The 26,387-nt window shown below is 38.7% G+C and overlaps 2 protein-coding genes across 8 annotated transcripts in view; both read right to left on the bottom strand.

Annotated features, from left to right (window-relative positions):
* Positions 1-26,387, bottom strand: part of mnb (minibrain) — a 146,576-nt gene that overhangs the window by 68,526 nt on the left and 51,663 nt on the right. The window lies entirely within an intron of this gene.
* On the bottom strand, positions 17,267-18,350 carry LOC114354307 (uncharacterized). The gene is made up of 2 exons (XM_028306619.1): positions 18,173-18,350; positions 17,267-17,946 (listed from the first exon to the last, which is right to left on the bottom strand). Exons 1-2 carry the CDS (start codon positions 18,195-18,197, stop codon positions 17,555-17,557), a joined length of 417 nt encoding a protein of 138 aa, XP_028162420.1. The 5' UTR covers positions 18,198-18,350; the 3' UTR covers positions 17,267-17,554.

The following is a 26,387-nucleotide window of genomic DNA, read 5'->3' as shown; positions in this document are numbered from 1 at the left end:
GGGATGACATCCCCGCTCGAGTGATTAAACAGTCCTGCCATCGCCTTGTAAGCCCACTAACTCACATATTCAACCTGTGCATCTCCCAAGGAGTATTCCCTGCGGTTTTTAAGAGGGCTGTAGTCCACCCAATTCATAAGGGAGGTGACAGAGACCTTGTCACAAACTACCGGCCTATCTCAGTCCTCACTGCCTTATCGAAGATTTTTGAGCGTTATCTGAACTCATCATTAAAAAACTACCTCCACTGCCATGGGATCTTATCAGATAACCAATTTGGATTTCGTAATGACAAATCGTCCGAAGATGCTGTGTTGAAATTAACGGAAACCCTTGTCACCAATGTAGACAATAAAAGAAAATGCTATGGCATATTTTTAGACCTGTCAAAGGCTTTCGACACTGTTTCTATCCCAATTCTTTTATCTAAACTCGAATCGATCGGTATCCGCGGAGTTCCTCTTGATGTCTTTGCCAGCTACCTCTCCGACCGCACTCAGTGTGTGAAAATAGGGTCTTTAGTCAGTAAAGAAGAACGTATCTCTTACGGAGTCCCACAGGGTAGCATTCTGGGACCCACATTATTCCTCATTTACATAAATGAGCTTTGTAACATGTCACTAAACAACTGCAGCATATTTACATATGCGGACGATACCGCTCTACTTGTTCATGGAGATTGCTGGTCAACGGCCAAAGCAAATGCTATAAATGCAATTCGTTCCGTAATGAAGTGGCTGGCTGATAATCTTCTCACTCTTAATTTGACAAAAACGCAACTCATTCGCTTCGATATCGCCAGAGCTACTAATCATGACCCTGAATCGGACCGCTTGGTTGTCCATACTTGTCAGGACGATGATCAGAGTTCATGTGATTGTGCGCCTCTGGAGTCGGTAAAGAGCGTTAAATACCTGGGAGTTCATGTTGACGCGAGACTCGACTGGCATGTTCAAATTAAAACTGTCAAGGAAAGAACTCGTAAACTTATTTACATTTTTAAGAATCTTAGAAACTCGGCCGATCTAAGTACTCTTTTTACGGTCTATTTTGGATTATGCCAGTCGGTCATCTCTTACTGCATCCCTGTATGGGGTGGTGCCGATAAGACGGCTATGATAAAACTAGAGCGAGCTCAGCGCGCTGTTCTTAAGGTTATGACCAGAAAGCGACGAATGTACCCAACCGCTGAACTGTATAACGAGTGTCAAGTTCTCACTGTCAGGCAACTTGCGGTCTTCCGTTCGGTTCTCCGCAAGCACAATTCGCTACCGTTTGACCCTCAAATTGCGACTAGGCGTAGAGGGGCAATGAGAGCTTGCCCTCTGATCAAATGTCGCACTGGTTGGGCTAAAAGACAATATAGTGCACTAAGCGCCAAATTATATAACAAACTTAATAACACCTTACATATATATTTATATAACAAATTTGAAGTTAAACGAATAGTCCTAAAGTTCCTTCTTACAATAAATTATAAAGAAACCGAAAGCTTGCTAAACAACTAACATAGGCGAAATCACATCTAACACACTCACATCCCACCATACACATTCACCACACTCAACAACACTTACACTCCACATTACACACCCACAGCTCCTGTGCTCGTTTGCACCACAAACATGAATTTATTATTTTAGCTTATTATTTATTGTCCGTTAACCTTAATAATTGTAAACTTACTTTAAACTCTTCCTTTGATTCTCTTAACTTACATTACTTTCATCACCCTGGAGGAATCACTGTCATCTAAGATACAGGTTTAATCCTAGTTTAGTTGGCAGGGACATACTTAAAATTAACACGATTGTCAATCGTAGTTTAAGTAATTAATACATCGTACAATATTGTAAATCGCCATCTTCTTGGTTATGAAATAAATTATTTTATTTTTTTTTTTTTTTTTTTATAATAATGGTTACTTTTTAGCGCCTAGTTTGAAATGTGATTGAACGATGACAACTAACAACAGTTGTCAGTTAGGTAAAATTTTATTTTAGTTGGAAAAAGACAAAAAGTGGTAAATGGGTTAACGTGCGGGGGCTGCAAAATCATGTTGTGACGTCACGCGCGAATATTGGAAATTTTTGAAAATTTTAAAAAGTCCGTAAACTTCTCGAGGCTCTATCTTCGGTAATACTGGATGGATTGAGGTGAAATAAAAACTAGTGTAATGTGTGTGATCTAAACTTTAAATTAAGTCATAATTTAACTTAATATTACAACTTATGCGTGTTGTCCATTAACTGCTCAGGCAAAAAAATCGGATTCGATTTCAATTACTTTTTCTACATACATCAACTTGTTCGATACAATAGACGTGTGAGATAAACATACAAACTAACAACGTATAATTTAACTGTCTCTTGAAAATACAATAAATGATCACCTGAACAGTTTAAAATGTAAGTAATGTTTAGGACTTTATTTATAAACATGTTTAAGCCTCTAGATTTTGATTCTGATATCAAAAATTGATAGTTCCTTCACCTATTCTTTTGTGAATACCCAAAGTCTGAGCTATGCATAAATCTTTTCCATTGGCGAATAAAAAACCTCGTTGAATCTCGAGCAATAACCAGTTACACACTTCATTCACTGTTTCAACGCAAACGTAGTCGAAACGCGAGAGAAAAGCCGACAAAAGTCAACTGGTTACAAAAAATACAACATTTTAATTGCCACTGATTTGATTAATTGAACACACGTCGTAAAATAATAAGCCATGTCGAGTACGGAATAAAAATGATAAAGTTTATTTAATTTCTTTGAATGTCCGCGCCGACATGTAGGTTGATTTGAAACAATAATAACAGTCCAAGCGCCGTTTCCGAGAAACTGCGATGCATATGTGGCGGGCGCGCATTCAGTGTAATCGGTGGAAATGGCGGAAACCAAGTTTTATCACCGCCCGGTGAATATTCAGGGAATCATCAATAATATTGACACTCGATACGAGTGCTGATAATTAATTTTCTATAAATTCGCACTTGCCGTGTTAGAAAAACAAAGTAAACACGTACTTTCCGATGGAGAATTATTAAAAAACATTTCTGTAGTACGCTACGCAATTAAATTTGCTGATGTTGAGTTTATTTCTTTTCTTTTTGTACATTTTTTATGAGGATTTTGTAGTATCTTTATGTTGTTTTGTGTGACTAGAATAACAATGTTAAAAGACCAATTAGCAGATAAATTAAATATTGTAATCGTAACAGTTAATCAAGCATTTAACAACTACAGCTATAAAAACACAAAACTGAAACACCTAATTACATTTATTTACATTTACGGTTCAAAGGAAGTCGTTATGAAACATTCCTCCGATAAACGAACCTTCTGATGGAGGCTCTTTGGAAATTAATATCATTAAAATTTATTCCCCAACATTAAAGAATCCCTCCCTTGGTGGACCTGAGGGCAGTTCCCTCTCGCTTCCGGTCGGCGGCGCTACGATCGCTGTGTACACAAACACGTTTTAAATTATTATCGTTGAAGATTGTGGGGAAGAAAAAAACATTATTGGCCGAGATACGGACGCGGGAGTGGAAGCACAATGTTCGCGCTAAGTGAGCAAACTTCGACGGGACTACTAAATATTCGAATTTTATGCGCGCCCCGGGCAGAGATGCCGATTTGCGATATCAAAACTAGAAACTTTCAATCACTTCCTTGAGGAGTACAAGCTACGTCGTTTAAGTTTTTCCCCGAGGAATAATATTCACAATGAAACTGTATCGCGTCGATACGCCTCCACCTATATTTGTTTACCTCTACATTTCAATCTCAGCGTCCTTTAGTTCAGCGACATCTCACCTTTTGAATAGATTCTATTGATCGTAATTCGAAATGTGCTACGAGTAGTAAATAGTTTAATCAGGCTCTCTACTTGATTACTAAAATCTTCGAATAAAGACATAAGTGGATGATCGATGACATAATACAAGATGTCTTCAGCGATACGTCTCTTAATATTATAAATACGACAGTAACTCTGTTTATCAGTAACGTTTTCATGCTTTTACTTAGAGAATTGGAGCTTTTAGGAAATGGGGGATTAATTTTTCCGTGGACCAATCACACTCTAGGGATATGAAAATTCGTCTATTTTAATAGTAACTTGAAATTTTACAGGGTTTCGTTAAAATTAAATCTTCCCTCTAAAAATGGAATTAAAATTTGGGGCTTCCCGGGAACGAAATCACCTGCTTTCGCTAGTGAAAGTTTAGATATGTCAAAGATAAAAGCCCAATCGGGTGTCAATACTCAATAGCAAGCCGCTAATTTATACCGATACAAGGGCAATTCTCACCGCAATGAATACGAGTATACCCACTTACAGATTATCGAACTCCTAATTGGAATAAAATTAACTTAGCTAGGTTGTCTGAACCGAGGCGCGAATCTATTTACAATCTATTTATAAGTGAGCACCGTATTATAATAATAGACGGTTGCTAGACGGCTGGTAACCTGGCGTGTAGTATATGAGCCGTAACGCTGGCCTTTAGAAACAATATTGTAATTTATCGAACTCATTATCATACAGGAACTAATTACGAATAGCAAGGAATATTGCAGATCGGATTATGGCTTTTTAACTAAGAAACGAGCGGGATTATTAAGCGGCTATTTAATCAGATGGATAATTAAATACAAAGGTGCTGGCATTTTTTATCTTAACGCTTCGGAGTAAATAGGAAGCTCGGCTTAACTACTTATTACCCTTTTAGAATATCTTGTGTATAATTGCTTTGCTCGACTGTGTTTAATCATACGTTAACAAAGTAAATAAATTATTTTACCATCGAGGTGTTTAATAAGGGAATATGGGAACATATCCAAATGGCTTATATTCTGACGTGTTTAGGCACTCGTCACGACCTACTTGGAGAACCGTCTCAGAGGTCAGTTGCATTCTGGGCCGGTTGGGCAAGGGCTGTCGAAATTCTTGGACAGAGACGCGTACCCCAGCCGGTGTTGGCTGCCGAATGTTTGGTCACGTGATTATCATCTTTTTATTTAAACTTGGCCTTGTGGAAAAGTTCAAGTCAATATTTAAACGTGCCCGGTACATAGTCCGAAAAGTATGAGGACGTGCTGAACTTGAATTCCCGTTATTTTCATTTCCAGGTCTGTTACCTGAAATCCTAGAAATTAACAAGGACCGCCGGCGAATTTGCGATAAAACTCTCAACTTTGCGTCGAGCGAAACCATATCCGTATTCGCCGATCAAACAAACCCGGACGAGTGTTGTAACTCTTTTAATATTTTTATTGCCCAACTGAAAACTGGCCGGCTACTCTGAACGTAAACAGCTTAGCGGTATTAGAAAAGTTAATATACCGCTAAAAGGAAAACAATGCTGGTAGGAGATTAAAAAGAAATTGCACTGCAGCGCGGCGTTGTTAGACGATGAACGAGATCGTGCCCGGAGCGAAAGTTGCATCGGCTCAAATCAGATGCAGACGGAGAAATCCGTGGCAAAGCACACTCGATACAAGGCTCCGGTAACGACCGCAGCGGCGATTAGCAGCCGCCGCGAATGTCACGCAACCCCGACGTCTTCGAGACACAGTAGTCACAAGGCGTCCATTAAAATCCACATCTTGAAGACAAAATGCATTGTCTACTTTTAACAAACCTGCAGAGAAATTACTATCTTCACGCCGACAGCCATTTGTTTATTTGGAAATAAATTATATTATGCGAGAGCACGAAAGCTCCCCTTGAATCTGGTACAGACTATAATTGGAAAAAATTCAAAAACCGATCTCAATAAAATGTTTACCTCGTTAAATGAATAAGCCGAGGTTTACTTTACTTAACTTTCAAAGATTAAACGTATTTAGAGAATAAATAAATGGAAGAATATATTTTCATACAGCTTCTGTGTCTTGACGTTTTGCTAAGGGCTGTAAAAATATGTTAATAATGTGTGAAGATGCCGGACTTCATTGTTGACACTTCACAGTAACGACATTCGATTGATACCGATAAGAGATGGTTATTATACGGTGATGGGTGTTAATATCGTTAACGACATCCCTTTGGTAATTTATTGCGCGTTTTTGTGGAGTCGCTATAGAGCCGGGAGTCCGTAGGGCGGGACGTCATCCACTCCAGATCATTATACCGTATGCGGTATAATAAATGTGGACGTGTAAATACGGGTCCGGTGCGTGTCTTGTTAGCTTTTTAAAGCAAATTGAGACGTAAAAATTCATAAGCGCTCTACATATTACTTTATTCTGAGCACTCTTTTCTTTTTACTTTCGATCACACACTGTTTAACAGCTAACATTTTAATACGTACAATAAATAAGGCTGTACTTATTTATTTCTCTGAGCCCTAAAAATGAACCAGCATAAAATTGTTTACTATATTTGTGAATATTAATAAAGTGCACGCCGTGTAAGGTCGTATATGACCCTGACGGCTGGTGGACGACCGGTTTTTATTTATATCTGAGGGATACGCACCTGTTCGACAAATTTATCTCGCACCAAGTGCAAGCAAACCCGAGTAAACATCTATTATAATTCGAGCTCGTTAACTGCATAAAAGTTGTATTGTAGGGGCCCGGAACCGGCATATGACGTGATCTTATTGTAGCATAACATTGACTGGTTGGAGGAAATCTTAAATTATTCTATTGAATAACGCAGCGGGATAACGTTTGTTAATGTGCGATATTGAATCTTGCGCAGACCGCATAAGGATGCACGATTTATGTTGACAGCTGGCAGAGGTCAGTATAGAATGCAGTCAGCTCCCGATGTTTGAGAAATTGTTTGCCGACGATGCACCGCAAAAAGAGCGTTTTATTTACATAGGTATATGCAGTCGGGTTTAAGTGGTGGCCTTTTGCGTTGTGGCCAGACATTGTTAATTAATTAGCAGGGCCATGTTGTAGAGCAGGTGCGCATATTTTGTTAACGTTATTGGTATTGAACTTATCCACAGAGTAATTTTCCATTGCATGTTTTAGTTTAGTACGTGTCTCGGAAAGCTTTTAAGCAATATTTTAGCGCAGAAACATACTATCAAAAGATGGAACTTTATTAATTTTGTATTAAAAATTGAATTAAACTTCTAGATACAAATAATCTAACTTGGAGAAAATGGTGTTTGTTAACTATCGCCGTTTGCTGCTCAAAGACTCGAGTTAAAAGCCACGAAATAAGAAAAAGCGCATCTTGCTTATACACAGCGCAGAACATTGCACTTCATAAAAGGAATTTAAAGAATTTAAACAGTAGAGGAGAGGAGAACAACAACAGTTTTATGCGGCGTGCTTACAAACACGGTGCCGGCGTCTTTACATATTACACTGGTGTAGTACACGACACGGTGTAGTTAGTGATGCGAGATGTTTTTAACATCGATATTCTTCAACCCCACCAAAATAACAACAATAATGTGTAATATCAAAACGGCGATCATCTATATTATTTATTGATAATTTGGTTGCATTTATCCAAATTTTTCATTAGGAATTTTAACTTATAAGAAGGAAGCAAAGAAATTAATTAAAACCCATTACATTTCGATTTTTTTCCGTAAGTATCGATAAAATACCGTTATTTCGGGTATTATCGATATCATTGGCCGGCCGATACAGTTGCATCCCTATGTATAAGTCTTTGAGGAGCTCACTCTTTCGCCGCGTAATTTTATGAAGCGGGAACAATGCGGCGCCCGGGGCCGCGCGGGTCATTCCGGGACCTTATTGAAGACATGTTTACGGCTCGCCCCTGATATACCCGTATTATGTTATGAAAAATACATGGCCACTACAATAAAAAGGGTGTATTGTGTGTCAATGTTCGACTTAAAAGATCGTGTTTTGATAGCGTTTTTAAATAAGGACGCGTTGTTTTTGTCACGATAGCTTTTTTTCTGGGTATAGCATTAGCATTTATTGACTATCACCTTGATGTACATTTTGATATAGCAATTATTGTAGATTGCTTTTATGTGTTATTATTTAATTCGGCATAGTAATTTTTTTTGACTGACCTCTCGCATTCCCAAAAGAAAGCACACCCCAAACAAAGAGCACTACCACTACTAGATCGAATACCGTAAGGCGGTTATCACACTGCGCCGCGCTCCGCCGCGGAGCGCGTGATTTTCTTATAAAAAATCACGCGCGCGGACGCGTTGTCAGTGTGAAGTGCCGCGCGTGTTTTCTATACAAACTGAGGTACTTGCATACAATTATTAAATCTGTCGCCGTACAAACTGAGGTACTTGCATACAATTATTAAATCTGTCTCCGCGCTCCGCGGCGGAGCGCGGCGCAGTGTGATAACCGCCTAAGTGGGGTGTGTAGAGAAGTGACTTGGAGAACAGTGGTAGAGCTTCGAACGTAATAAAAGACTTAGACGGAGCGTAGAACGATTTGTCTGCCAATAAATACCCAGCCGCTGTTACTTCAGTTCATCTGTGTTCATAGCGCATGTAACTGAGCCGAAAAATCGGAAACTTATTAATGAAAAGGTGCATAATTCCCTTTGTAATAAAATCTAACTTATAATGACTTTACAGGCAAAAGTGAATCAATTAGTAGGCGAGACTGTAATTAAACATGTATCGTCTAGACCCCATCATCACTAACCATCAGGTGAGATTGAGGTCAAACGCGGACTCATTTTAGTGTAAAAAAAGCAGCCGCTTGTCAACACATATTCAAGAAACTCAATTAGTGTTAAAGCAGAAAAATACCGTTTTACACTTGTATAAAGTCAAATTGTTTGTTACATTACAAGAATATATGTACGTTAATATATGAGAGATTTCAACTTTCAGCGTTGAATTTCACGGTAGGCTGGCTGGACCAAATAACAGTTACTAAAATGTAATGAATGAATTAGCGTAAGCCTACCAACTAAATTCATTAGAGAATGAAACAGCAGAGCTCATTAAAAAATTTTGAACGTAATGCCAACGCGACGAAACGACACAAGACAGATAGACAAGAGTTGAATTAAATAGATACCATAAATTACGTCCTCAGAAGCCAATAAACATAAAATGTCGTCTGATGATCGGTGATATAACATCAACAGTTGTCATGGTGATCGTTTAATGTCGTCTATTAAAAGTTTATTGCTAATTTTACCATATAAAGTGCAGAGTTCAACGAACCGTGACTGATTTGACTGTTCAATTGTTTTATTTTGGCTCGGTTTTGATTTCAGCGACTAAGTAGGGAGTATGAGCTTAGCGCACTTTTATTGGGCCGACTTATTACCAGACAATGTTGATGGAGCTCTCTGTGTGTGTGCATTCTTTCATTTCAGCCACAATCCACATGTTTCAAATATTGAATGCTCGCGGTCGCAAGAACGCGTTTATTGCCCGCTTTATTGGAAAACACGCTTCCGCATTCCTTTGCACCAAGAATACCGTTAGCGTATTTGCATAATAGTTGACAAATGTATGGCTGGCCTTGATTATTTAGACGGATAATGCTTTGGTAAATTCATTATATTCAGGCAGTGGTTACTATTCATAGATTAAGTTTCCTCATAGACTTCGGAACACCCGTGGCTAAGTTTGTCTTGTGCCGCTTTCTGAGGCTATTTTAACATCTTACGCCTTTCTACCAAAAAAGGATATGCGTGACTATTGAATTGAGATTTCTGTACTAGTAAATTGTGTACACAATCCTATATTGTGTGTGAGAGATTTAGTAATGATGTAGCATTTAGGATATTACTTCAGGCTTTCACTTCATCTTAACTCAAAAATAACGAAACCATTTTATTGTTTTTTCAAATCAAATTGTATTTACACAACGAAGCAAGTACATGTGAAAGAATGCAGCATACTGTGCTCAGTTGCCGAGTGTTAATTAGTGACCACACCGCAATGGAATTTAGGTCATTATCAGTCTACGCACTTCGCAACAAAAATCGGTTATTACCGATGTTGCGAAGTTACGTCATACGGTCAAAGATACTTTGTACTGAAAATTATCTAATCACGTTATAAATAGACTGTAAAATATATCCATTTCATTGCTGATAGAGACTGAACTTCTCAAGAGAGATAAACTTGGTGATAATTTTAGTAACACAACTATGTAACCAACCAGCCAACAACCACACGAGTATATTCACAAACATTCAATAGCATTTGAAATAATTGAACTCTACGTAAAAAGTACCGTGTAATTCCAACTCTTTCGCATCTCAGTGCCCTCCAACTTTACCCGACAATGTAATTTCATATATCAAAGTAAATTCGAGCGACCCCCACTACATGGGGCCCATGAATAAATGAATAATGGCGGTTGAGGAGAGCGACTCCAGCATACCAATTTGTCCTCAAGATGCTAATAACGCGGCAGGCGCATTTTTCACCACCGCCCAGAGATCCTTCTTCATCGACACCATAGTGACGGCAACGCGAGAATTAATGCCTTCGTGGAAATAAACTAATAGTTGCTGTTCATTTATCTTTGTATTTTTAGTGAGCAATTATCAGCTAAAATGATTTCATACAAGTAATTTAGTGCACTATTATATTGTAGAGGACTCATTTAGAAAGTAAAAACTTCTTGAAATACATTAAAAAGATTGGGAAGAAGATAGACATTAAAGAAAGATCAATGAATCATTATTTTCGACCGTTATAGATAAACAAAACTCCGACGCGAAAAATTCCAGAGACTTTCAATAAGGAAGAAGAGTTTTAAAAGTTAAAAGGAAGCGGGCCCGCCGGCCACAGCCTCTCAAAAACAAGATCGTGCATATAGAAGCTCTTTATAATCCAATATAGGCTGGGTCTCCACAGACGGCCGGCATGCGCCCCCTAGATTCCTATTCCATTAGGTGTCGCAGTGGCGCGCAATTTGCGAATGAAAACAACTTATTGAAATTCTTTCCCGCCTTCGTCTTCGCCTAGAGTCGCCCGAGTTACTCGATATCGTATTCGTTTGACAATGAAATTCCCAATTTTGAGTTATTAAATCGATTTAAGGAAGTTTGGGTGATGGCATTACTGTAATAATGGGGACACGGACAGTTACTGTTTTAAGAGAATACACGCTGTTATATTTGGTCTGAACGTTTTTTAAGATCGTTTCTAATTCAAACGATGAATGCTAATCAAATCAGGAATTTATTCAGAATTAAACTTACTTATTTTACTTATTTACCTAATGACCATATACATTTGTTTAACAACATAATTCATCAATAAAAATTGTACAAGTCAAAAACGAGAAGTAAGAAAATGAAAAAAGCGGCCGACGTCCAATCATGTGCGGTATTTTGCATACATTACTAGGTTGCAGCGAACTGGTTGGATTTCTGAAAAATAAACGGGCGTAAAATAAGCCGCCGTGTTGGAATGCAAATAACACCATTATATGCTAATGGTGTGTGCGTAATCCCTACCGTTGTTTCGGACTTGTACAGGATTTCCCAATAGGCATGCCATAAATAGCTGCCGAACTTTCTTTAACCTTTTTGTCGCATACATTACCCGTCCGACAATCCAAAAGCGACGAAAGAATAATTAAGATTTACGTAACAATTTTTAGTGAGGCCAAATACACGGTTAAACAGCTATCAAGTTAAAAGTTAGTAAGTGTCTAGACGGGGGAAACTTGACCGTAGCCCGACCTAATGTTTCAGCAATCACTTTGATATAGTGCCCGGGCGGTCAAACGTGTACGCCGGCCCTGCAAGAGCCATTATACCTCGATCTATTCGCGATAAATATCAGGTACATAACACGCCCTCCTCGCCGTGAAAGGGTTAAATATTTCAAACAGAATATATTGTTACTGAGCCACATACAATGTAAAATAATATTCTAACGGAGCTTGTATAATCGAAGCTAGTTTAAAAGATTAGTATCGCTGTTGAAGCTTATTAGTGGATCTAATTTTGGCTGTAAAGAAATCGTTGCAGCGGCGGTATTAGGTAGCGTTTTCTTGGTCGGGTTAAGGCTTTGCGGGGTGCAATTACCCAGAATATAACCGTCATAAAACACGAGTGATTATACTTTTAAACTGCAACATGTTTAGCATCAAGACATCGGGCACTCGAAACCTGGTGGGTAACGTGCACGAGGATACCTACTCGACAGTCGTAAAACAGTTATAATAGGCGCAGTGCGGAAACACAGCTTTATGAGGTCCCTGAAACACGTAACATGTGCACTGAATCGATTATCGTATGGTTATTTCGATATTTTGAGACGGTTCACGGAACAAAAATAATTTACTAACCATAAAATGAGGTATGTAACATGCATTGATCAAACGCTTCGGCGCCCGAGTAACCTGATTGAAGCCTCCGCTACAAAAAAGAGCGATGACTGCAAGTAGCGTTGATGTGAGTTGATACTTAAATAAAAAAGTATAAGCGTGAGAAAGACTATCTACTGAAGACAGTTAAATTATTATTTTAACTATTTTCCTTATAGACACAATCGATCACTGCCAGCGTTAAAAAGAATCGTGTTGCGAGCTTTGACTCGGATAACATCTCGGCGGTCAATTGTCAAAGATTCAATTCAATATGGAATCGCTATCTAACTGAACTCGGCACCGTTACGCCAATGTAGGTTAGAAGTTTGCGAAAAAAGTGGCCAATGACGTAGCAAGTTTGGTTCGCACACTTGAGCATGTTAAAATACTGAACCTGTGAAGAAACTGCGAATAAACCTATGGTATCCCACGGTAGGGCAACTGGATGTGGTTTTGGACTTTAATCTACCCACAAAGTGATCTGGTTTAGAGGTAAAAGGTTTTCCTTAGTCAAAATTACGAGGGCTGCACTAAAAGTATCGGGAATGGAATATTTCCACTGTTCCAGTCATATTAAAATCTATTTAATTGCAAACTCCAGGGTTTTAAAAATCGTATACCATTTATTTATTTAAAAAAAGATTCTCGGTCGTATCACAAGGTCTTGTCAAACTTGTTTAGTCGTTGAGAAAATGGATTGACTCGAGAAAATTCAAGAGCGATGATTTATTATGACTTTTGAAGTGGTTTAACACAAAAACAGTGTGTTGACCGGATGATTTCTGCATTTGGTAATGAAGCCCCATCCAAAACCACAATTTATCGCTGGTTTCCTGAATTTCAACGTGGACGTGTCAAGCTCAGTGATGATCCCCGTCAAGGTCGTCCAAAAACTGCAGTCACCTAAGAAAACGTTGATGCTGTGCGTAAGCTGATTGAAGAAGATCGACATGTGATATACCGCGAAATTCAGGCAACTTTAGACATTGGCATGAGTCAAATACAAATAATCTTGCATGAACAATTAGGTGTAAAAAAGTTGTTTTCCCGATGGATACCGCATTCGCTCTGTGAAGAGCAAAAAGCGGCTCGCGTTACTTGGTGCGTCAGAACTCTCGGGAGATTACATGCAGGATCCTCAAATGCTGTATACAACATCGTATCAGGTGACGAATCATGGATATACGCGTACGAACCCGAAACAAAAAACCAGTCACGAGTTTGGGTGTTCGAAAATGAATTATAGCCAACAAAAATTGTTCGTTCACGGAGTGTTGCAAAAAAAATGGTGGCCACGTTTGTCTCCAAAACCGGCCATGTTGCGACTATTTCTCTTGGGGGACAAAGAACGGTTAATGCAGATTAGTATGCTAGCATTTGTTTGCCACAGGTCGTTTCTGAACTCCGTAAAGAGAACTGCAACCGCCGCATCATCCTCCATCACGACAATGCGAGTTCTCACACCGCGCACTGAACAAAAGAGTTTTTAGAGCAAGAAAACATAGAATTATTAGTCCATCCGCCGTACAGCCCCGACCTAAGCCCTAATGATTTCTATACTTTCCCTAAAATAAAGAATAAATTGCGTGGTCAGAGATTTTCATCACCTGAAGAAGCTGTGGAAGCCTACAAAACGGCCATTTTGGAGACCCAAACTTCCGAATGCAATGGTTGCTTCAATGATTGGTTTCGTGTATGGAAAAATGAGTCAAATTTCGCGGAGAATACTTTAAAAAGCAATAAATACATTTTTAAATAGCAATGTTGTTTCACTTTCTTGATTCCCGAAATTTTCAGTGCCGCCCTCGTATTAGGTAATTTTTGACGCATCTTACGAGGCTTTACGATTACTCGGTCGTATACTTCTCGCGACGAATAGACGCGTTTTTACATTTATGACGAATTTACTATCAATGCATCACACATAAAAAAACTGTGAAGAATTGACAATAACCCTTTCAGGGCCGTCACGACTGCCAGTATCGCTAGCGCGTCGCGAAGTCGCGATGCAGTCCCGCCAGGGTCACTTCACAGCCACGCCACGCAGGCCGTGTGCTCAGGACCTTAAAGAAATTGCAGCGGGCAAATCCTAGTCGCAAAAAATACCAATTTACGTGGAGATTCAATTGTCAGCCAACGGAGGGAGGGAGGGAGACGCGTGAAACATAAGAAGCTAATTTCCTCTGGGATGGTGGCGGGAAGTCCTTGTCTATCCTCAGCAATATCAGTGTACACACATTATGTAGAGTTGTGTTTTTGTTTGCACCGATGTCCACGCTTCAATCATCTCAGTCGTTAGTTCATTACTTAGGGGACCACGAACGGGCAATTTGCCTTGAATGTTTCATTAACATTCCGAGAGTTATTACCCGCGATTGCACTTTAGCACTTTTTATTTTAAGAATGCACCAATGTTCCTAATAGGTTTAAAAACTAGTTTGCAGTTTAAACAGTAATTACGTTTTATTGTCATGTCATTTCTGCGCAAATAAATGAGGAACATTTATTTCGCGGTTTATTTAAATGTATCGGAATATTCGCCTGATGTTATTTTTCACATTAACAGGCGTACCTACCTACTTCAGACAAAATGCAACAAGAAAATCCATTAAGATGTGCAAACAGTACAATACATTGCAATGACTAAATATGTTAAAAACCCAAGGTCCAGTTACTTGTTTTTAGCCTTCTCGTCATCATCATCAGTAAATTATCTGTGAATATAATATTGTTTTTGACAAAAAAGATATTGTTAAGCCGTTCGATGTCCTAAGTTCATACCAAATTCCGAGAGCATTACAGACAGATCTCGTAAACATTTCTATCTTGTCTGCCTCGTCATTGTTCAACCGTCTCAGTGGTTTCGCCGTTGGAATATCGAATATTTTTAAAATACACCACCGTCTGTATCTGTTTTGCATCGATGCAGACACCGTGATTCAGTCACGCTAGTTCGCAATACTGATATTTTGCAACAATACAATGCCCCAGACGTGGTTACGGCGTTTCGCGTCTCTAAAGCCACGCGTGCCGTTGCGGCGTATTTATTTATGTGCCAATGCACTTTCTAAGCTAAGTCACACACGGGTTAACAGGGCTGTCGAGAGCTCTTTCACAATGAGCCTAAATTAGTGCTTATTAGCGCCTATATCTGCTAATACGTTTAGCTTTGTAGCCCCCCATTTTGCAAGTGACTTTATGTTGCAATTCGCTCACAACAGTAAACAACCTTACGTATGCTCACTCACAACTTGCCCCCAAAACAAACTCAATTGTGCAACGGGGTCCAAATTGAACGAGAATGTGAGTGGCGGTTCGCAAAAAAATTTCAAAACACGGGCCACCATTCCACCAATCGGTGGAATTGTCTTTTTTTGCAGTAACCCTACTGATAGGGTTCGGCGCGTGTCTTGTAGGGAGCCCGGTGTCGCGTGTGCATAATGTAGGGCCCGCCTCCCCGCGGCGCCGCGTCAACGACCCCGCCGAGTCAAGGACGCGCGCCCAGCGACAGAGATACAAACTGTTATGCCGCGGACACATTGGGATTAACTGTAGCCAAGTTTGGCGCCAAGATTAATTGGTCAGTATTGACGTATTGGACGTCGGAAATTGTTCGGCGCCTGCTTGTCTAACTGACCGTCACCTTCGGAGAACATTCACCGTGGATTTTAGGAATTTTAAGATGACACATCTGTTTCATCAATAGCGGTTCATAGCAACATTGATTCACCATATCTTTGGATCAAAGAGGCATCAAGTGCGCGGAAGCTCATCTAAATATGTACCTACCACATAAAAACCAAATCACCGTTCCATCAACATTGGGCACCATGGTCACTCCCCACCACGTACAAATTGATTTGACGCACATAGTATATGGTTGCAGTAATGTGAAATGTGTGACCGCAGCATTATTTGGATGTGAGAGCGAAAGATCGATACGGGGAGATGTTCACTCGATTCGATCATTTTTTATTGAAGGATGCTCTTGGCCAGGCCTTTGCTTTCGCTGGGGAGTTTTGACGAATGCTGTGGGCACTCCAGCTAATGGATACGTCGACGTGTACTAGTTAGAGGGTCTGATCGAATATTCTAGAATGTAGAGCTCGAAACTGACAGATTTTTATCTTGAATTTGATGAGCTCGAATTGACAAGACTCAAATCATTGACAAAAAAAATAAAAGAAGATCTTGAATTTGACAGGTATAATTTCAAGCGCCTGTTCAAGCAAGATCTGCAATACTTTACCGAGCGGAATTTCGTCTACAATAAAATATTTGTACAGTTGAAGAATTACATGTCTGTGTGCTGAATTTGATCGACCCCGGCCAGTCAAGGGCAAGTGATAAAACCGCTTCTGTCAGAATGTGCCCGCGATAGATCGATACGCTGCGGGAGACAGACCCGTCTACTTGGTAGTTGGTACCGTTTTAGTCTTATAGTCCTTTTATTTTAAACTACTCTGTAAATGCTAAACTAGTATAAGATCTATGTGTTCATCAACTAGGGAATCTAGAGACTTTTTTTTAATATCCCTTTCAGCACGACAGAACAAAAAGTGAAAACTTGAAAAAACTTGTATTTATATGTAACCCATAGCAATCAAAGTCCCCAACAAAAATAGTTAAAAAAATCCCCCCCCTCTAGTTTCCCCCCAATAGACATCGCACGTACGTGCGTTCCAGGTTCTACTCAGCTAACGCAGGATCGTGCATTCCATAATAAATTATACAAAGTTTGTTAAATTATAATTACTTTATTTATTATAGCCCGATTTATCAGTCTCATCAAAATAAGTATTTAATCTCGCATATTAATTACATTTTAGTGACAAGATTTAAAAAAATATCTAGCATTTTCGATATGCTTAGACTTAAGAACAGAATTACTTTGAGTAACACAATAATGACACCTTTATTGAACAAAAACATTAATCAAAAACAAACAAAAAATTTCCTATCATTTTTAATGAATCAAATCAGTCTTCTTAGTAACAATATTAATCAAATAGAAAATTTGGTAGTATGACATGCTAGGAAGCAATTTTTATTCCTAACAAGGCACAAATGAACGTTGCATTTTGTGCAACGGATAGTAGTGAAAGACGTGCAGTTCTCAAACCTGCATTTTCTACCTCTTGTGAGATCAGGAAATGGTTAAATTTGTCCAATCGTTTATCTGACGATGGAACCACAGCTGGTCTATATCTTTTAGTTGATGGTTCAGAAATAGGAGCTTCATCTTCTAAAACTTGATCAGCCTGAGGAACCGAAGCAATCAGAGCATCAGTAAGGTCCAATCTGAACCACAGCAAGTCCTTAGCCTTAATTTCTTTACCTCACCAGCTGTTACTCTTGGTGGAAAATCATGGCATTTGATTTCGAAGTTAGTTGCGCGCCAAATTCTGCGTCTTTCTTGCTTTGGTAGACCACTGGTAGAGGCTGCTGGCTGATTTCTAGGCTCTGTCACATTTAATTGCCGCAGTTGTGCTAAGGGGACTCCCATTTCTTCATCAGACTCATTCCCTTCACCGTTGTGTGGACTATCTGCATCATTTTCCAGAAACAGAAATGCTTCGCCTAGTTGTTCCTCGTCCGATTCCTCCTCCAAGTCAGATGTGCACCCATTTCCGATCAGTTGTTCCACCAGATTCTCGTTTAGAGCACAACCTGTTAAAAATAGAACATTTTAGTATTATTTTAATGTTACCTAAAAGCACAACATAAAACGACAACGCACGAACGTGCGCTCGCAACAAAATGGCTCTTTTTATAAGAAAATGTTGATAAATACTGTAATATTTTTTTGTTTTATAGTCAAGGGATATATTAACAAATGAAACAAATACGATTCATAACATAAATATCACATTAAATATAGAAACAAAGCACTCACGTCTTGCTCGGCCGTCAACAAACATGACTCCTGTCTTGCACAAGTCCTGACGCGTCACTGGCAAATATTTCTTCCCGCGCGTATGTTCTAACGGTTAGAATAGGTAATGCACAAACGATCGAGACCGTTTCGGCGCAGCAAAATCAAAATCCGCGACCTCTAGAATTTTTTGAGTATCAACGCAAGTTTAGTACAATCCGTGCTGAAAGGGATACGAGGCTTCCAAGGTCCAAAAAATCGGTAAGACTTATGTATTAAGACAATAAGCATTATCTTCACTCTAGCGTGAATTAAAATTGCTTTATTTTGTCCATAAAAATATAATGATTGTTCTGTTAATAAAATTTACGAATTCTATATTAAAGGATGTTCGTGTAGTCTCTATTTCAAAGAATTTCACTATTTTAAAAGTGCTGTTTTCTATACATTTTTTAGCAGTGATTTTAAGTATAGAAGAAAATTACAAACCACTATTAATTACAATATTCATATAGCTAAGACGGTTGTAATTTATTTCTCATAAATCAGGAATTCAAAATAACAATCTTCGAGTAGTCTCCGCGTCTGGCTCTGAACATCACAGTCACGGTCGTTGTTGCCAAATGAATGCTAGGTAGTAGACTCGCACGGTAACACCAAACAAAATAGGGTATGAAGGCTTTTAGGCTCCACTTTTAAGGCTAAATTATATACTCTCGGTGAAGTAATGGCAAATAAATAAAAGATGATGAAATGATGCTGATAATGTCTCGTTTTACAGGTTTAAAATAAATGCAAAAACTTTCCAAATTGTTACATTTTTTATGGTCATGGATTTCCTACAATTCTCATCAACCCCGTCTCTGTCATAGATCATTCCATTTTTGCAACAGCAAAGCGTCGGTAATTTGTATAAAACATCAATACTAATAAATAGGGAGTAAATCGCAAAGAAAACTATCGTAAAAACTTCACAAAACGTGGTATGTAGTTGTTTATCTCCGCTGTGATCGCGCCCACTGTACCCAAACAGTTTGTGTCACCAATCAACCGGCATTATTATGCACATAGCGCGACGCACCTGTGTGTCGCCATGTCAACGCTCTATTGATACGTACATCCGGTTTGGCTATTAATATTTCGATGAGCGAATGCGGGTCTTACCAATAATAATATTGCAACAGGATTTGCGGAAAATATATTCAAATTATTCACAGAATATTTAACCGCAGGAATTTGAAAGATTTGAGGAAAGCTTTTTAACTGACATTTTGCAATGTGTTACAGAATTCGAGAGCAATACCAAGTCAGTATTGTAAAATGTTGTAGAGGTCTGCAAAGATGTAAACAGTCATAAGGTAAAATTCCATTCACAAGATTCATGAAGGTCGGTCTGGGTCTTGAAACGCCAAAAAAGACGTTAAAACTTTTTTTTTTGTCATCGGTAATCGAAAGTAAAAACTGGTCAATCGGGATTCCTTGCCGCCGGTGTCAATGTTACAAAAACTGTGCAACAAAATTTAACAAAACTTCTAAGGAGTTTTAGGGTAAGTGTCATAAGTAGTTATAATCTTCTTAGTATGCCATGCCATGATGGCTTATTTTGAGACCGTTGTGTTTTTAAACATTTCTTCCAAGAAACGAATCAATTTATGTACCAAGCTCTAAACTAAGTCACTATTAGGAGTATTTAAATAAATCCCTTGTTAAGGAATTCGAACCCGCAACCGCAGGTAGCCTATTAATAATTTCAGCTATAAGGTAAAACCAAAATAAATAAACATTTTCTTTTTTCTCCCAAAATTAATTTCAACACACGCGACTGGGCCAACATTGAGTCGCGTCATGCATTGCCAGTAGGCCGAATTGTGTTTAAATGGGTCTCTAATTGTGCCAATAAAGGGAGGTAATACAGGTTTTTTAAGTCACGCGAGCACACACTCGGTGTGACAGACAAGTGAAGGCAATTTGGGCGAAGGGAAGTGTTTGCCCAGTGGCCGCCGGACCACTCCGCAAAAGGCGCATTCTGGAGAATGTCGAGAGTGGAACTCGGGTTTCAGGGCGTTTATGGAGCACAAATTTAATTCATTGCTTCGATATAGGTGTTTATAAATAGGTAGTTAAGATAAGACTCCCTCTAGGACCTAGAGGCATGCCAAAAGTCAAGCTAAAGGACAGATTAAAAGGGCGCGTATTGGGGGAGGATTATGTCCACTCCAGATGGAAAACTATAGACTGATGATGATGAAGGTATTAATATATGATGCTTCTAAGAACAAATACTTTTAATCGTAGGCTATGGTAAAGTACTTATTGGAATGATGCTTCAAGTTTCCATTTGGCGGGAATGAAGTAACATTATTCCTAATATTCAACGCATTTTTATTGTTATAACGATGGCTTACGCTTACCGAATAGATAGAGAAGCCCCAATAAATATTCATGTAACGTGAGAGGCCATTGTCGAAAAAATATCGATGTCGATATCGTATATCGGTGAGATGGCGACACGTGATGTTACCCTATTATACTGATGGTAAGTGATACCACCGAATTAACTGTTTTACTTCATTGCATTTTAGGGTCCATTGTTTGGGGTGTTAACTATACGACTTCTTGGTACTTATTTAGTTTTATTATTTAAAAAAACTTTTCAATACAAATCCACAATTTTTAAATGACTATGATAGACTACATGACAGACTAATTTGCTTACAAGTTACGAGAGAGACTGAATCACATAAAATAAAGAAAATACGTAACTCAAATATGCAGAAGATTGTCGGATATTTTAGTTACCTCACATAGTAAATTTAAGGCATCCCGGTGTAGAATACGATTGCGACAGAGTCCAACTGTACCGCCGAGGTACCGTACTCTACGCACAAATTGGCCGTTTCTTTCATAATACTAATTGTGTCAAGATATAATTTCTGGCAATTAAGCACGATTGTGCGGTGATATATATTAATTTTACGGTTGGAAACACGTTGCGTGTGCGCCAGAATAGGGCGGTCACGCCACGAATGCGAGCTAGGGGATTCCCTGAAGGTATTTTATGTGATGCACGTGCATTTTACCTCTCTGTGGTTTATTAACGACTGTGTTTGTTATGTTGTGTACGTTATAATCTGAAGTGTTTGTATTGCGACAGCCATCTTGACGACTTTTCTCAGAATTCAAACTTAAGTCTTTCGTAAGATCAAGTTTATGTTCATGTCAAACTTGAGGAAGAATTTCACAGAATACATCTGTGAGATCGTTACGGAGTAAAAGAATGACATAGAAAGTTAATCAGTCCCTTAAATAAGGCAGATTCACACACGTTCGGCCCAAACAATGCTTACAAACAAAATCGCACTTTCCCATGGCAGTATTTACTTAAATTGACACCAAACGTTCGGTGACCCGGTACAATTGCCGGTGCATGCGGCGTTAATTTGTACAGACGGCGGCACACCAAGCTAAACTCTCTGTCTCTTAATGACTTGAGATAGGGGTGATTTTGGAATCAAAATGTATATTATAGTCTAATGTGCTGTCGACTGTACGGTGCGACAATTAGTATTCCGCCCGGGAAGACGGATAGATGGTCTCTCTTCATTTTCTCCCACGTGTAACACCGCCGAAAAGGTAATTAGGGCCAATGCCGCGTCCCAACGATGTGATCTGAAAGCTGGTCGGTCGATGTTGTTAATTTCTTTCGTTTATTACCAAGTGCTTGGTATTTAGGCTTGGGTGGTAATTATGGGTTTTAGTATGTTTGTTTACCACTACTCGCTCTTGTTTTGGGAAATCGGTGATACGAATTTGTTGATAAATGTATTTGTGTTCATATCTATCTATACGATATGATACTAAAAGCCGGCAATGACAGTCGAACATAAATCAAAAACTAAAATAATATTTGAAACTTCTGCATATTTCCTCATTCATACATTAGCCATAGCAGAATGATTTATCAAGAGCATTGTTGGCCGTTGGGCTTATTGTCTAAAGAAAGATGCTGATTATATTCACACAAAACCAGTTTGGGTGGATATGAGAAGACCCATCACGTCCATTCACACGGTCGCGGCACCAAACCTGTTCCTAGAGACAGGTGTCTCTAGAGCTACGGGAGGCATTTTTTATGTTTATTTCAGTAAATTGCAACTGCCTTAACTCTGTTCTCCTCGGCCATTTAAGTTGACGTCTAATTATCCCAAATTGGCAACCGCAGTGTGTTATTCCAAGAGCTGTTTAACTACATATTTTTGTTATTGCTTTAAAAATCCAATCAAGAACAGACTTGTCGCAGAACGAGATCAAAGACAATAATTTAGTAACAAATCTAATTAATATACAATGAAGTCATACTCTGAAAATCGCTCATTGTTTTGTGTACGAAATTAATTACATTTTCTAATAGTGCCGCGCGTAGGAATTGCTTGGTGGCACGTAATTTCCCTCGGGCGATTTGACGTACAGCGAGTACGCAGCGCGCCTAGAAAGGGTGGAATGCAGCGGTATTTAATAATAAATCTATAAGAATTTATTGCGAAAAAAATACGAAGAAGTTTAATGAATTGATTTAGAAATTTAAAAAATAAAAATGTGTTTTGGACAAGTAAAAGTCAGTATAGATGTGCCATTAAAGAAAATTACGGCACTGTGTGTATATCTTACATCATCTTTAAATTATGATGAATGTTCAGAAATAAATTATTGTCTGAGAAAGTGATGAAAACAGAGCCACGTGTGTACATTACACAAGATAAATGCATTGTCATGAACTACTAATTATTATCTCTGTAAGTGATAATTAGTAGTTCCCCAATTATCACTTGAGATTTATGTCATTAAGATTGTTGTGCTTTAATAACATATCGTAATTAATTACGGTTTTATGTATTGTGAGACGTAATTGCTAATGACGATAAGGTTTGTATTCGCAAATCAGGGCCAAAGAAATGCGTAATAATGTGATGAACTGATGATATTAAAGTGCACACAGGTTAACGAACTATCAAAGCTTACATTGGATTGCGATTGGCACTGAATCAATGTGACCCGGGCCCTAGAGTCCAAACGAGCGAGACAGGGCGCGGTTTCAGTCGATAAACACAAACGACCGTGAGTCACGTCGTATCTTTCGCCTATCGATATCGACAAAAGACCGGAATTTATTTATATCTGTATAAAAATGACCGCGTTACGAGTTCCCGGAATAATTAATGGCAGCGATAAGACGATAGCAACAACACTGATTGTTATATTGTCGTCGAGTACTAGACAGATCCTATATTGGAGGACAAAGGTATGTTTGAGAGCGTTCCAAATCTCACTAACTACCAAACAATTGATAAGGAAGCTAAACCCTTTTGTTCGATCACTAAGACCTTCCAGTTAAGGAAACAAAAGAGGATTTCATTGAAAAATTAATCGGTGGAAATTCACCGGACGGTAACTTCGCAGTTCCTACTTCCTACATACCTCATGTGTACAAAACATCATCTATGGAACAGTGAACTAATAGGAAAGTTTCACAACTAGTTAGTTACCACAGACTTCAGTATCAGCAGATGTTATTGCGTATTTGTCATATGCACATACCTGAAACAAAGATAAAATTGTTAATTAAATCGAATTGTAACTAAAACAATACTTAAGTATTTCATCTATTAAGTAATTAATGAGACCGCGAGATCCTAGAACGCAAATGCCACTACCACCACTACAATCCGTGACATCGCGCATTTGATTGTCATCTTTTTATAAGTTTACACAAGTTTATAACAAAAAGTTAGGTAAATTACTTGAGGTATAGTCCAGTCAATGAATGCCTTAACGACGGTGTAGAGAGAAATCCGTGGAACACAATTTCTGACCTCGGGACTTTATTTAGCCTAGTTAGGTGGTGAACATAGCAAAAGTCCCCGCCCTTAGCCCTTGAGCCGGCGGGGAGAGGGGGGTTTAAAGGTACCACTTTTCGGTTTTTCGCTTAATCCTCGGAAACTATGCGTCCTAGTGACATGACTACTATGAACCAAAAAAAGCTTATTCAATTTGCTACAGGTGAGACCGTCAAGTTTTTCTATATCTTGTATAGTTTTTGCGGCACCTGCTCTAGAAGGTCTGTAAAATTGGAAATTTTATTGTTGTCTTACATGTTCCTTTCAGGAGAAAATCGACTAAATCAACATTGAGCAAACACTATAGACATGCGGGAGCATGTTAAGCCTAGTTCCAGCGAGGGGACTGCACCGTGCGTATATTTAGACGAACCAATTAGAGCCACCATTGACTCCTCATCATTCAAAAACTACTGTGCATTAACACTTCAAATTTGGCTCATGTATTGAGACTTGCAAGATATACAGCAGCTTCGAATTTCATAAATATACCTCAAACGGTTATTTAGGTATTGACGTTCAAAAATCGATATTTAGAGCACTAAAATCTATCTATTACATGTGAAATGTTAAAATTTACTGGTTTTTTATTTGTTCCTTTGTATTTACATAACTACCTTTCTGGATACCAAATTTGAACCTTCGAGGTCATCTGGAAGTGGTTAGAATTTGGTCTATAGGTCAGACATGTAGATTTTTGGACGTCAATATCTAAAGAACCGTTTGAGGCATATTTATGAAATTTGAAACTGATGTATATCTTGCAAGTCTCAACACATGAGCCAAATTTGAAGTGTTAATGCACAGTAGTTTTTGAGTGATGAGGAGTCAAAAGTTGCTCAAAGTGATTCGTCTAAATATACGCACGGTGTAGTCCCCTCGCTGGAACTAGGCTTAATATGCTCCCGCATGTCTAGAATGATATCTCAATATTGATTTAGTCGATTTTCTCCTGATGGGAACATGTAAGACAAAAATAAAATTTCCAATATTACAGACCTTCTAGAGCAGATGTCGAGAAAACTATACAATTTATAGAAAAACTTGACGGTCTCACCTGTAGCAAATTGAATATGCTTTTTTTGGTTCAAAAAAGTCATGGCACTAGGACGCATAGTTTCCGAGGATTAAGCGAAAAACCGAAAAGTGGCACCTTTAAACACCCCTCTCCCCGCCGGCTCAAGGGCTAAGGGCGGGGACTTTTGCTATGTTCACCTCCTAACTAGTCTAAATAAAGTCCTGAAGTCAGAAATTGTGTTCTACAGTTTTCCATCTATAATGCTTTATCGACTGGACTAGTAAGGGAAACCATTTTGAGTATACCATACGTATTATTGCTTGATGATAAATTCAAATTCAAAATCTTTATTGCATTCTATGTTGTACATAAGGTCTTAATTATTAAATCTAAATTAGTGAAAAAGGTTGCTGCAGAACAAATTAATTAATTGTCAAGAAGTATGTTTGAAAACAATTAACAAATTCACTGCCATTAAGCAAAATACATACTATTATCAAATAATGATTTGCAGTATTTCATGTGAATTGCAATTATTATTATCTAATAGCTTAATAAGTTTAACAATGGAATCTTTAGCAGATTAACATCGGCGCCAATTCCCAAGATCTCCCAGATCTCGAGTGGTATATTATGAAACCGTTCGTAAATACAGAACCGTACACAAAGGTAGTTTATGGATTAAATCCGACTTCATTATTCCTTCCACGGCGCCGGAGTAACAGGGGGCGTGCAATATTAACGCCAAACCACCGCGGTCGAGGCCCGTTCGCAGAATTTCCGGACGACCTGCCCACTTTTGAATAGGCCTTAACGAATATCTTAAGCCGGATTAATTAAAATTCCCGTAATGTGGATAGGTTAAAATAGTTGTCTCTATTGTAAACAGCACGAAATGTAAAGCATTGAGCGAACGATCAGATGGACGACGCTTGTGTTTTAAAAAAGATTAGTTAGTCCCTCTACTCCGAGCGGACCATTGTTGACCACCAAAACATTGTTGTCTATTGGTCTCCTTTTACTGGTACTTGGCAGGTTAAATAATTTAAAACACACTATCATTACAAAGGACCAATGTTTTGGTAGCTCAGTGCAACAATGAGAGCAGTCGCATAGGTCATGGCTTATCCAACTTTAGACAGCCTTTTTCCAGTTAAATCCATTTTCTAAAAACTTTTTATTTTTCTTTAAAATAAGTTCACTTCGCAAACCACCGAAACTCTAACGGCTCGTTCTTAAATATTACATTTTCAAGCTTCGAATTTGCGTTTATCCTAAGCGAGGCCATTGCACCAGAGTCCGTTGGCTGTGCTATGTACTTATG

This window comes from Ostrinia furnacalis, unplaced genomic scaffold (genome assembly GCF_004193835.3).
Source record: "Ostrinia furnacalis isolate ACB-3 unplaced genomic scaffold, ASM419383v2 OfSCF2039, whole genome shotgun sequence".
NCBI lineage: Eukaryota > Metazoa > Arthropoda > Insecta > Lepidoptera > Crambidae > Ostrinia > Ostrinia furnacalis.
This window is presented reverse-complemented; position numbering and strand designations above follow the sequence as displayed.